Here is a 13,954-nt window from a genome sequence, read left to right as displayed (position 1 = left end):
AAGACTGCTGAACAATTAATCAAATGGCCACTGGATTATTTACATTGACACTCTCCCCCTCCATTTTTTTTTACACTGCTGCTACTTGCTGTTTATAATCTATGTATAGTCACTTCACTCCTACCTACATGTACAAATGACCTCAACTAACCTGTACCCCCACAGATTGACTCGGTACCGGTACCCCCTGTATATAGCCTCGTTATTGTTATTCTATTGTGTTACATTTTATTCTTAATATTTTCTTAACTCTTTCTTGAACTCCTGTCTTATCCAGTGTCCTGTGTGAATTTAAGTATGCTCCCTCTAATTGTCTCTCTCTCTTTCTCTCTCTCTCTCTCTCTCTCTCTCTCTCTCTCTGTCTCTCTCTCCCTCCTTCTCTCTTTCTCTCTTCACTCGGAGGACCTCAGCCCTTGGACCATGCCTCAACAAATCCTGGCCTGATGACTCCTTGCAGACCCCAGTCCACCTGGTCGTGCTGCTGTTCCAGTTTCAACTGTTCTGCCTGCGGCTATGGAACCCTGACCTGTTCACCGGACGTGCTACTTTGACCCGGACCTGTTGTTTTCGACTCTATCCCTCTCTACTGCACCTGCTATCTAACACTGAATGATAGGCTCTGACATGCCAACTGACATTTACTCCTGAGGTGCTGACCTGTTGCACCCTCTACAACCACTGTGATTATTACGATTTGATCCTGCTTGTCATCTATGAACGTTTGAACATCTTCGCCATGTACTGTTATAATCTCCACCCGGCACAGCCAGAAGAGGACTGGCCACCCCCACCAGGTTTCTTCCTAGGTTCCTGCCTTTTTAGGGAGTTTTTCCTAGCCATCGTGCTTCTACACCTGCATTGCTTGCTGTTTGGGGTTTTAGGCTGAGTTTCTGTACAGCACTTTGTGACATTGGCTGATGTAAAAAGGGCTTTATAAATACATTTGATTGATCGATTGATGACGGCCCAGTACATCACTGGGGCCAAGCTTCCTGCCATCCAGTACCTATATACTAGGCGGTGTCAGAGGAAAGCCCCAAAAATTGTAAAAAACTCTAGTCACCCAAGTCATAGACTACTTTCTCTGCTACCGCACGGCAAAAGGTACAGGAGCGCCAAGTCTAGGACCAAAAGGCTCCTTAACAGCTTCTACCCTCAAGCCATAAGACTGCTGAACAATTAATCAAATGGCCACTGGATTATTTAGATTGACACCCCCTCCATTTTTTTACACTGCTGCTACTTGCTGTTTATAATCTATGTATAGTCACTTCACTCCTACCTACATGTACAAATGACCTCAACTAACCTGTACCCCCACAGATTGACTCGGTACCGGTACCCCCTGTATATAGCCTCGTTATTGTTATTCTATTGTGATACTTTTTATTCTTTTTTACTTTACTTTTTTTGGTTAATATTTTCTTAACACTTTCTTGAACTGCACTGTTGGTTAAGGGCTTCTAATTAAGCATTTCATGGTAAGGTCTACACATGTTGAATTTGGCGCATGTGACAAATAAAGTTTGATTTGATAAAAATCTACAAATGTCTATGCATCACCTGGGGTTGTTGATGCCGTTGTTCTCCAGGGAGTTACCGATGCGGATCTCAGCACCATCAAGTCTCTCAGGAACAACATCTCCTCTGTTGGTGATGGTGACAGCTGTCACTCTGTACACATCCAGCAGGTCCACTCTCCACCAGGGGTTGGTCTCCTGTGCAGTGTGGGTGCAGGATCTTTTGTGATAGTCTGATTCTCTGTTCCCATCAATGGCATTGTGAGCCTGGCCATCCCCATACAGTGATGACTGGGTGGCCACTCCTTTCAACGCTACATTTACTACAGGGACAGAGACAAGATTGTTTTAATACAGATATGACCAGTTATTGTCAATAATCTTACAGTGTAGGCATTTTACATATTTAAAATATGGGGGGATAGTAGTGGTAGGAGTCGTTGAGGGGAGAGGGGTGGATGTTGCAGAGAGGGGAGAGAAGATGGGGGATAGTAGTGGATGGAGGAGGAGTGGAGGGGAGAGGGGTGGATGTTGCAGAGAGGGGAGAGAAGATGGGGGATAGTAGTTTATGGAGGAGGAGTGGAGGGGAGAGGGGTGGATGTTGCAGAGAGGGGAGAGAAGATGGGGGATAGTTTGGTGGGAGGAGGAGTGGAGGGGAGAGGGGTGGATGGGTCTGAAATTGAGGTGAAGAGTTCACAGTGATTATTACAATATCTATATACGAAGTAAATTCAACATTAAAAGTGTGACTGCAGAAGTAAGTCTAGCTAAAAAGAATATGACTGAAATCTAGAGTTAAATTGCAATCAGCAAGCACACTAATTATAGTTCTATAACATTTATGTTCTGGTATGTAAAAGTAATGTAAAACTTACTTGATGATAAAATTGAACAGTGAAGACAGTTACAGATGATTACCTGCAGGAGTGCCATATACTTCCAATTCACACAGAGTGAGATATTCCTTCCTGTCAGGGATCACCACAACAACATAGCGACCCTGCGTCTCATTACACTGGAAGGTGTAGGTCTCTCTTGCTGGGATGTGGGAGATGACAACACATCTGAGAGAGAGCGAGAGTGAGAGAGAGAGAGAGAGAGAGAGAGAGAGAGAGAGAGAGAGAGAGAGAGAGAGGAGAGAGAGAGAGAGAGAGAGAGAGAGAGAGAAGAGAGAGAGAGAGAGAGAGAGAGAGAGAGAGAGAGAGAGAGAGAATGAGTGTGAATTAGGACTCTCTAAAATGTACCATCAGTCTGTTGACTACATAACCACAGAATGCCTACAGAAGCATGGATGAAGACCAATGTATCCAAACACCTTCAAGACAGGACATAACAATGTACAGATGTCTGCAGTATGTGTCACCTGGGGTTGTTGATGCCGTTGTTCTCCAGTGAGTTACCGATGCGGATCTCAGCACCATCAAGTCTCTCAGGAACAACATCTCCTCTGTTGGTGATGGTGACAGCTGTCACTCTGTACACATCCAGCAGGTCCACTCTCCACCAGGGGTTGGTCTCCTGTGCAGTGTGGGTGCAGGATCTTTTGTGATAGTCTGATTCTCTGTTCCCATCAATGGCATTGTGAGCCTGGCCATCCCCATACAGTGATGACTGGGTGGCCACTCCTTTCAACGCTACATTTACTACAGGGACAGAGACAAGATTGTTTTAATACAGATATGACCAGTTATTGTCAATAATCTTACAGTGTAGGCATTTTACATATTTAAAATATGGGGGGATAGTAGTGGTAGGAGTCGTTGAGGGGAGAGGGGTGGATGTTGCAGAGAGGGGAGAGAAGATGGGGGATAGTAGTGGATGGAGGAGGAGTGGAGGGGAGAGGGGTGGATGTTGCAGAGAGGGGAGAGAAGATGGGGGATAGTACTTTATGGAGGAGGAGTGGAGGGGAGAGGGGTGGATGTTGCAGAGAGGGGAGAGAAGATGGGGGATAGTTTGGTGGGAGGAGGAGTGGAGGGGAGAGGGGTGGATGGGTCTGAAATTGAGGTGAAGAGTTCACAGTGATTATTACAATATCTATATAAGAAGTAAATACAACATTAAAAGTGTGACTGCAGAAGTAAGTCTAGCTAAAAAGAATATGACTGAAATCTAGAGTTAAATTGCAATCAGCAAGCACACTAATTATAGTTCTATAACATTTATGTTCTGGTATGTAAAAGTAATGTAAAACTTACTTGATGATAAAATTGAACAGTGAAGACAGTTACAGATGATTACCTGCAGGAGTGCCATATACTTCCAATTCACACAGAGTGAGATATTCCTTCCTGTCAGGGATCACCACAACAACATAGCGACCCTGCGTCTCATTACACTGGAAGGTGTAGGTCTCTCTTGCTGGGATGTGGGAGATGACAACACATCTGAGAGAGAGCGAGAGTGAGAGAGAGAGAGAGAGAGAGAGAGAGAGAGAGAGAGAGAATGAGTGTGAATTAGGACTCTCTAAAATGTACCATCAGTCTGTTGACTACATAACCACAGAATGCCTACAGAAGCATGGATGAAGACCAATGTATCCAAACACCTTCAAGACAGGACATAACAATGTACAGATGTCTGCAGTATGTGTCACCTGGGGTTGTTGATGCCGTTGTTCTCCAGTGAGTTACCGATGCGGATCTCAGCACCATCAAGTCTCTCAGGAACAACATCTCCTCTGTTGGTGATGGTGACAGCTGTCACTCTGTACACATCCAGCAGGGTCCACTCTCCACCAGGGGTTGGTCTCCTGTGCAGTGTGGGTGCAGGATCTTTTGTGATAGTCTGATTCTCTGTTCCCATCAATGGCATTGTGAGCCTGGCCATCCCCATACAGTGATGACTGGGTGGCCACTCCTTTCAACGCTACATTTACTACAGGGACAGAGACAAGATTGTTTTAATACAGATATGACCAGTTATTGTCAATAATCTTACAGTGTAGGCATTTTACATATTTAAAATATGGGGGGATAGTAGTGGTAGGAGTCATTGAGGGGAGAGGGGTGGATGTTGCAGAGAGGGGAGAGAAGATGGGGGATAGTAGTGGATGGAGGAGGAGTGGAGGGGAGAGGGGTGGATGTTGCAGAGAGGGGAGAGAAGATGGGGGATAGTACTTTATGGAGGAGGAGTGGAGGGGAGAGGGGTGGATGTTGCAGAGAGGGGAGAGAAGATGGGGGATAGTTTGGTGGGAGGAGGAGTGGAGGGGAGAGGGGTGGATGGGTCTGAAATTGAGGTGAAGAGTTCACAGTGATTATTACAATATCTATATAAGAAGTAAATACAACATTAAAAGTGTGACTGCAGAAGTAAGTCTAGCTAAAAAGAATATGACTGAAATCTAGAGTTAAATTGCAATCAGCAAGCACACTAATTATAGTTCTATAACATTTATGTTCTGGTATGTAAAAGTAATGTAAAACTTACTTGATGATAAAATTGAACAGTGAAGACAGTTACAGATGATTACCTGCAGGAGTGCCATATACTTCCAATTCACACAGAGTGAGATATTCCTTCCTGTCAGGGATCACCACAACAACATAGCGACCCTGCGTCTCATTACACTGGAAGGTGTAGGTCTCTCTTGCTGGGATGTGGGAGATGACAACACATCTGAGAGAGAGCGAGAGTGAGAGAGAGAGAGAGAGAGAGAGAGAGAGAGAGAGAGAATGAGTGTGAATTAGGACTCTCTAAAATGTACCATCAGTCTGTTGACTACATAACCACAGAATGCCTACAGAAGCATGGATGAAGACCAATGTATCCAAACACCTTCAAGACAGGACATAACAATGTACAGATGTCTGCAGTATGTGTCACCTGGGGTTGTTGATGCCGTTGTTCTCCAGTGAGTTACCGATGCGGATCTCAGCACCATCAAGTCTCTCAGGAACAACATCTCCTCTGTTGGTGATGGTGACAGCTGTCACTCTGTACACATCCAGCAGGGTCCACTCTCCACCAGGGGTTGGTCTCCTGTGCAGTGTGGGTGCAGGATCTTTTGTGATAGTCTGATTCTCTGTTCCCATCAATGGCATTGTGAGCCTGGCCATCCCCATACAGTGATGACTGGGTGGCCACTCCTTTCAACGCTACATTTACTACAGGGACAGAGACAAGATTGTTTTAATACAGATATGACCAGTTATTGTCAATAATCTTACAGTGTAGGCATTTTACATATTTAAAATATGGGGGATAGTAGTGGTAGGAGTCGTTGAGGGGAGAGGGGTGGATGTTGCAGAGAGGGGAGAGAAGATGGGGGATAGTAGTGGATGGAGGAGGAGTGGAGGGGAGAGGGGTGGATGTTGCAGAGAGGGGAGAGAAGATGGGGGATAGTAGTTTATGGAGGAGGAGTGGAGGGGAGAGCGGTGGATGTTGCAGAGAGGGGAGAGAAGATGGGGGATAGTTTGGTGGGAGGAGGAGTGGAGGGGAGAGGGGTGGATGGGTCTGAAATTGAGGTGAAGAGTTCACAGTGATTATTACAATATCTATATAAGAAGTAAATACAACATTAAAAGTGTGACTGCAGAAGTAAGTCTAGCTAAAAAGAATATGACTGAAATCTAGAGTTAAATTGCAATCAGCAAGCACACTAATTATAGTTCTATAACATTTATGTTCTGGTATGTAAAAGTAATGTAAAACTTACTTGATGATAAAATTGAACAGTGAAGACAGTTACAGATGATTACCTGCAGGAGTGCCATATACTTCCAATTCACACAGAGTGAGATATTCCTTCCTGTCAGGGATCACCACAACAACATAGCGACCCTGCGTCTCATTACACTGGAAGGTGTAGGTCTCTCTTGCTGGGATGTGGGAGATGACAACACATCTGAGAGAGAGCGAGAGTGAGAGAGAGAGAGAGAGAGAGAGAGAGAGAGAGATAGAGAGAGAGAGAGAGAGAGAGAGAGAGAGAGAGAGAGAGAGAGAGAGAGAATGCGTGTGAATTAGGACTCTCTAAAATGTACCATCAGTCTGTTGACTACATAACCACAGAATGCCTACAGAAGCATGGATGAAGACCAATGTATCCAAACACCTTCAAGACAGGACATAACAATGTACAGATGTCTGCAGTATGTGTCACCTGGGGTTGTTGATGCCGTTGTTCTCCAGTGAGTTACCGATGCGGATCTCAGCACCATCAAGTCTCTCAGGAACAACATCTCCTCTGTTGGTGATGGTGACAGCTGTCACTCTGTACACATCCAGCAGGTCCACTCTCCACCAGGGGTTGGTCTCCTGTGCAGTGTGGGTGCAGGATCTTTTGTGATAGTCTGATTCTCTGTTCCCATCAATGGCATTGTGAGCCTGGCCATCCCCATACAGTGATGACTGGGTGGCCACTCCTTTCAACGCTACATTTACTACAGGGACAGAGACAAGATTGTTTTAATACAGATATGACCAGTTATTGTCAATAATCTTACAGTGTAGGCATTTTACATATTTAAAATATGGGGGGATAGTAGTGGTAGGAGTCGTTGAGGGGAGAGGGGTGGATCTTGCAGAGAGGGGAGAGAAGATGGGGGATAGTAGTGGATGGAGGAGGAGTGGAGGGGAGAGGGGTGGATGTTGCAGAGAGGGGAGAGAAGATGGGGGATAGTTTGGTGGGAGGAGGAGTGGAGGGGAGAGGGGTGGATGTTGCAGAGAGGGGAGAGAAGATGGGGGATAGTTTGGTGGGAGGAGGAGTGGAGGGGAGAGGGGTGGATGGGTCTGAAATTGAGGTGAAGAGTTCACAGTGATTATTACAATATCTATATAAGAAGTAAATACAACATTAAAAGTGTGACTGCAGAAGTAAGTCTAGCTAAAAAGAATATGACTGAAATCTAGAGTTAAATTGCAATCAGCAAGCACACTAATTATAGTTCTATAACATTTATGTTCTGGTATGTAAAAGTAATGTAAAACTTACTTGATGATAAAATTGAACAGTGAAGACAGTTACAGATGATTACCTGCAGGAGTGCCATATACTTCCAATTCACACAGAGTGAGATATTCCTTCCTGTCAGGGATCACCACAACAACATAGCGACCCTGCGTCTCATTACACTGGAAGGTGTAGGTCTCTCTTGCTGGGATGTGGGAGATGACAACACATCTGAGAGAGAGCGAGAGTGAGAGAGAGAGAGAGAGAGAGAGAGAGAGAGAGAGAGATAGAGAGAGAGAGAGAGAGAGAGAGAGAGAGAGAGAGAGAGAGAGAGAGAATGCGTGTGAATTAGGACTCTCTAAAATGTACCATCAGTCTGTTGACTACATAACCACAGAATGCCTACAGAAGCATGGATGAAGACCAATGTATCCAAACACCTTCAAGACAGGACATAACAATGTACAGATGTCTGCAGTATGTGTCACCTGGGGTTGTTGATGCCGTTGTTCTCCAGTGAGTTACCGATGCGGATCTCAGCACCATCAAGTCTCTCAGGAACAACATCTCCTCTGTTGGTGATGGTGACAGCTGTCACTCTGTACACATCCAGCAGGTCCACTCTCCACCAGGGGTTGGTCTCCTGTGCAGTGTGGGTGCAGGATCTTTTGTGATAGTCTGATTCTCTGTTCCCATCAATGGCATTGTGAGCCTGGCCATCCCCATACAGTGATGACTGGGTGGCCACTCCTTTCAACGCTACATTTACTACAGGGACAGAGACAAGATTGTTTTAATACAGATATGACCAGTTATTGTCAATAATCTTACAGTGTAGGCATTTTACATATTTAAAATATGGGGGGATAGTAGTGGTAGGAGTCGTTGAGGGGAGAGGGGTGGATGTTGCAGAGAGGGGAGAGAAGATGGGGGATAGTAGTGGATGGAGGAGGAGTGGAGGGGAGAGGGGTGGATGTTGCAGAGAGGGGAGAGAAGATGGGGGATAGTACTTTATGGAGGAGGAGTGGAGGGGAGAGGGGTGGATGTTGCAGAGAGGGGAGAGAAGATGGGGGATAGTTTGGTGGGAGGAGGAGTGGAGGGGAGAGGGGTGGATGGGTCTGAAATTGAGGTGAAGAGTTCACAGTGATTATTACAATATCTATATAAGAAGTAAATACAACATTAAAAGTGTGACTGCAGAAGTAAGTCTAGCTAAAAAGAATATGACTGAAATCTAGAGTTAAATTGCAATCAGCAAGCACACTAATTATAGTTCTATAACATTTATGTTCTGGTATGTAAAAGTAATGTAAAACTTACTTGATGATAAAATTGAACAGTGAAGACAGTTACAGATGATTACCTGCAGGAGTGCCATATACTTCCAATTCACACAGAGTGAGATATTCCTTCCTGTCAGGGATCACCACAACAACATAGCGACCCTGCGTCTCATTACACTGGAAGGTGTAGGTCTCTCTTGCTGGGATGTGGGAGATGACAACACATCTGAGAGAGAGCGAGAGTGAGAGAGAGAGAGAGAGAGAGAGAGAGAGAGAGAGAGAATGAGTGTGAATTAGGACTCTCTAAAATGTACCATCAGTCTGTTGACTACATAACCACAGAATGCCTACAGAAGCATGGATGAAGACCAATGTATCCAAACACCTTCAAGACAGGACATAACAATGTACAGATGTCTGCAGTATGTGTCACCTGGGGTTGTTGATGCCGTTGTTCTCCAGTGAGTTACCGATGCGGATCTCAGCACCATCAAGTCTCTCAGGAACAACATCTCCTCTGTTGGTGATGGTGACAGCTGTCACTCTGTACACATCCAGCAGGGTCCACTCTCCACCAGGGGTTGGTCTCCTGTGCAGTGTGGGTGCAGGATCTTTTGTGATAGTCTGATTCTCTGTTCCCATCAATGGCATTGTGAGCCTGGCCATCCCCATACAGTGATGACTGGGTGGCCACTCCTTTCAACGCTACATTTACTACAGGGACAGAGACAAGATTGTTTTAATACAGATATGACCAGTTATTGTCAATAATCTTACAGTGTAGGCATTTTACATATTTAAAATATGGGGGGATAGTAGTGGTAGGAGTCGTTGAGGGGAGAGGGGTGGATGTTGCAGAGAGGGGAGAGAAGATGGGGGATAGTAGTGGATGGAGGAGGAGTGGAGGGGAGAGGGGTGGATGTTGCAGAGAGGGGAGAGAAGATGGGGGATAGTAGTTTATGGAGGAGGAGTGGAGGGGAGAGCGGTGGATGTTGCAGAGAGGGGAGAGAAGATGGGGGATAGTTTGGTGGGAGGAGGAGTGGAGGGGAGAGGGGTGGATGGGTCTGAAATTGAGGTGAAGAGTTCACAGTGATTATTACAATATCTATATAAGAAGTAAATACAACATTAAAAGTGTGACTGCAGAAGTAAGTCTAGCTAAAAAGAATATGACTGAAATCTAGAGTTAAATTGCAATCAGCAAGCACACTAATTATAGTTCTATAACATTTATGTTCTGGTATGTAAAAGTAATGTAAAACTTACTTGATGATAAAATTGAACAGTGAAGACAGTTACAGATGATTACCTGCAGGAGTGCCATATACTTCCAATTCACACAGAGTGAGATATTCCTTCCTGTCAGGGATCACCACAACAACATAGCGACCCTGCGTCTCATTACACTGGAAGGTGTAGGTCTCTCTTGCTGGGATGTGGGAGATGACAACACATCTGAGAGAGAGCGAGAGTGAGAGAGAGAGAGAGAGAGAGAGAGAGAGAGAGAAGATAGAGAGAGAGAGAGAGAGAGAGAGAGAGAGAGAGAGAGAGAGAGAGAGAGAGAGAGAATGCGTGTGAATTAGGACTCTCTAAAATGTACCATCAGTCTGTTGACTACATAACCACAGAATGCCTACAGAAGCATGGATGAAGACCAATGTATCCAAACACCTTCAAGACAGGACATAACAATGTACAGATGTCTGCAGTATGTGTCACCTGGGGTTGTTGGTGCCGTTGTTCTCCAGTGAGTTACCGATGCGGATCTCAGCACCATCAAGTCTCTCAGGAACAACATCTCCTCTGTTGGTGATGGTGACAGCTGTCACTCTGTACACATCCAGCAGGTCCACTCTCCACCAGGGGTTGGTCTCCTGTGCAGTGTGGGTGCAGGATCTTTTGTGATAGTCTGATTCTCTGTTCCCATCAATGGCATTGTGAGCCTGGCCATCCCCATACAGTGATGACTGGGTGGCCACTCCTTTCAACGCTACATTTACTACAGGGACAGAGACAAGATTGTTTTAATACAGATATGACCAGTTATTGTCAATAATCTTACAGTGTAGGCATTTTACATATTTAAAATATGGGGGGATAGTAGTGGTAGGAGTCGTTGAGGGGAGAGGGGTGGATCTTGCAGAGAGGGGAGAGAAGATGGGGGATAGTAGTGGATGGAGGAGGAGTGGAGGGGAGAGGGGTGGATGTTGCAGAGAGGGGAGAGAAGATGGGGGATAGTTTGGTGGGAGGAGGAGTGGAGGGGAGAGGGGTGGATGTTGCAGAGAGGGGAGAGAAGATGGGGGATAGTTTGGTGGGAGGAGGAGTGGAGGGGAGAGGGGTGGATGGGTCTGAAATTGAGGTGAAGAGTTCACAGTGATTATTACAATATCTATATAAGAAGTAAATACAACATTAAAAGTGTGACTGCAGAAGTAAGTCTAGCTAAAAAGAATATGACTGAAATCTAGAGTTAAATTGCAATCAGCAAGCACACTAATTATAGTTCTATAACATTTATGTTCTGGTATGTAAAAGTAATGTAAAACTTACTTGATGATAAAATTGAACAGTGAAGACAGTTACAGATGATTACCTGCAGGAGTGCCATATACTTCCAATTCACACAGAGTGAGATATTCCTTCCTGTCAGGGATCACCACAACAACATAGCGACCCTGCGTCTCATTACACTGGAAGGTGTAGGTCTCTCTTGCTGGGATGTGGGAGATGACAACACATCTGAGAGAGAGCGAGAGTGAGAGAGAGAGAGAGAGAGAGAGAGAGAGAGAGAGAGAGAGATAGAGAGAGAGAGAGAGAGAGAGAGAGAGAGAGAGAGAGAGAGAGAGAGAGAGAGAATGCGTGTGAATTAGGACTCTCTAAAATGTACCATCAGTCTGTTGACTACATAACCACAGAATGCCTACAGATGCATGGATGAAGACCAATGTATCCAAACACCTTCAAGACAGGACATAACAATGTACAGATGTCTGCAGTATGTGTCACCTGGGGTTGTTGATGCCGTTGTTCTCCAGTGAGTTACCGATGCGGATCTCAGCACCATCAAGTCTCTCAGGAACAACATCTCCTCTGTTGGTGATGGTGACAGCTGTCACTCTGTACACATCCAGCAGGTCCACTCTCCACCAGGGGTTGGTCTCCTGTGCAGTGTGGGTGCAGGATCTTTTGTGATAGTCTGATTCTCTGTTCCCATCAATGGCATTGTGAGCCTGGCCATCCCCATACAGTGATGACTGGGTGGCCACTCCTTTCAACGCTACATTTACTACAGGGACAGAGACAAGATTGTTTTAATACAGATATGACCAGTTATTGTCAATAATCTTACAGTGTAGGCATTTTACATATTTAAAATATGGGGGGATAGTAGTGGTAGGAGTCATTGAGGGGAGAGGGGTGGATGTTGCAGAGAGGGGAGAGAAGATGGGGGATAGTAGTGGATGGAGGAGGAGTGGAGGGGAGAGGGGTGGATGTTGCAGAGAGGGGAGAGAAGATGGGGGATAGTACTTTATGGAGGAGGAGTGGAGGGGAGAGGGGTGGATGTTGCAGTGAGGGGAGAGAAGATGGGGGATAGTTTGGTGGGAGGAGGAGTGGAGGGGAGAGGGGTGGATGGGTCTGAAATTGAGGTGAAGAGTTCACAGTGATTATTACAATATCTATATAAGAAGTAAATACAACATTAAAAGTGTGACTGCAGAAGTAAGTCTAGCTAAAAAGAATATGACTGAAATCTAGAGTTAAATTGCAATCAGCAAGCACACTAATTATAGTTCTATAACATTTATGTTCTGGTATGTAAAAGTAATGTAAAACTTACTTGATGATAAAATTGAACAGTGAAGACAGTTACAGATGATTACCTGCAGGAGTGCCATATACTTCCAATTCACACAGAGTGAGATATTCCTTCCTGTCAGGGATCACCACAACAACATAGCGACCCTGCGTCTCATTACACTGGAAGGTGTAGGTCTCTCTTGCTGGGATGTGGGAGATGACAACACATCTGAGAGAGAGCGAGAGTGAGAGAGAGAGAGAGAGAGAGAGAGAGAGAGAGAGAGAGAGAGAATGAGTGTGAATTAGGACTCTCTAAAATGTACCATCAGTCTGTTGACTACATAACCACAGAATGCCTACAGAAGCATGGATGAAGACCAATGTATCCAAACACCTTCAAGACAGGACATAACAATGTACAGATGTCTGCAGTATGTGTCACCTGGGGTTGTTGATGCCGTTGTTCTCCAGTGAGTTACCGATGCGGATCTCAGCACCATCAAGTCTCTCAGGAACAACATCTCCTCTGTTGGTGATGGTGACAGCTGTCACTCTGTACACATCCAGCAGGGTCCACTCTCCACCAGGGGTTGGTCTCCTGTGCAGTGTGGGTGCAGGATCTTTTGTGATAGTCTGATTCTCTGTTCCCATCAATGGCATTGTGAGCCTGGCCATCCCCATACAGTGATGACTGGGTGGCCACTCCTTTCAACGCTACATTTACTACAGGGACAGAGACAAGATTGTTTTAATACAGATATGACCAGTTATTGTCAATAATCTTACAGTGTAGGCATTTTACATATTTAAAATATGGGGGGATAGTAGTGGTAGGAGTCGTTGAGGGGAGAGGGGTGGATGTTGCAGAGAGGGGAGAGAAGATGGGGGATAGTAGTGGATGGAGGAGGAGTGGAGGGGAGAGGGGTGGATGTTGCAGAGAGGGGAGAGAAGATGGGGGATAGTAGTTTATGGAGGAGGAGTGGAGGGGAGAGCGGTGGATGTTGCAGAGAGGGGAGAGAAGATGGGGGATAGTTTGGTGGGAGGAGGAGTGGAGGGGAGAGGGGTGGATGGGTCTGAAATTGAGGTGAAGAGTTCACAGTGATTATTACAATATCTATATAAGAAGTAAATACAACATTAAAAGTGTGACTGCAGAAGTAAGTCTAGCTAAAAAGAATATGACTGAAATCTAGAGTTAAATTGCAATCAGCAAGCACACTAATTATAGTTCTATAACATTTATGTTCTGGTATGTAAAAGTAATGTAAAACTTACTTGATGATAAAATTGAACAGTGAAGACAGTTACAGATGATTACCTGCAGGAGTGCCATATACTTCCAATTCACACAGAGTGAGATATTCCTTCCTGTCAGGGATCACCACAACAACATAGCGACCCTGCGTCTCATTACACTGGAAGGTGTAGGTCTCTCTTGCTGGGATGTGGGAGATGACAACACATCT

General features: G+C 45.2%; 1 protein-coding gene across 1 annotated transcript in view; it reads right to left on the bottom strand.

The window, feature by feature from the left end:
- LOC106578001 (uncharacterized) overlaps window positions 1-13,954 on the bottom strand; it is a 35,218-nt gene that overhangs the window by 1,770 nt on the left and 19,494 nt on the right. Inside the window, 24 exon segments of the mRNA XM_082965231.1 lie at window positions 1,564-1,843; window positions 2,439-2,584; window positions 2,884-3,163; window positions 3,759-3,904; window positions 4,114-4,241; window positions 4,243-4,394; window positions 4,990-5,135; window positions 5,343-5,470; window positions 5,472-5,623; window positions 6,218-6,363; window positions 6,619-6,898; window positions 7,493-7,638; window positions 7,896-8,175; window positions 8,771-8,916; window positions 9,124-9,251; window positions 9,253-9,404; window positions 10,000-10,145; window positions 10,410-10,689; window positions 11,284-11,429; window positions 11,697-11,976; window positions 12,572-12,717; window positions 12,931-13,058; window positions 13,060-13,211; window positions 13,807-13,952. Of these exon segments, the coding sequence (XP_082821357.1) occupies window positions 1,564-1,843; window positions 2,439-2,584; window positions 2,884-3,163; window positions 3,759-3,904; window positions 4,114-4,241; window positions 4,243-4,394; window positions 4,990-5,135; window positions 5,343-5,470; window positions 5,472-5,623; window positions 6,218-6,363; window positions 6,619-6,898; window positions 7,493-7,638; window positions 7,896-8,175; window positions 8,771-8,916; window positions 9,124-9,251; window positions 9,253-9,404; window positions 10,000-10,145; window positions 10,410-10,689; window positions 11,284-11,429; window positions 11,697-11,976; window positions 12,572-12,717; window positions 12,931-13,058; window positions 13,060-13,211; window positions 13,807-13,952 (4,260 nt within the window).

Source organism: Salmo salar, chromosome 18 (assembly GCF_965601325.2).
Source record: "Salmo salar chromosome 18, fSalSal1, whole genome shotgun sequence".
Lineage (NCBI taxonomy): Eukaryota > Metazoa > Chordata > Actinopteri > Salmoniformes > Salmonidae > Salmo > Salmo salar.
Note: the sequence above shows the minus strand (reverse complement) of the source record. Positions and strands in the feature narration are given on the sequence as shown.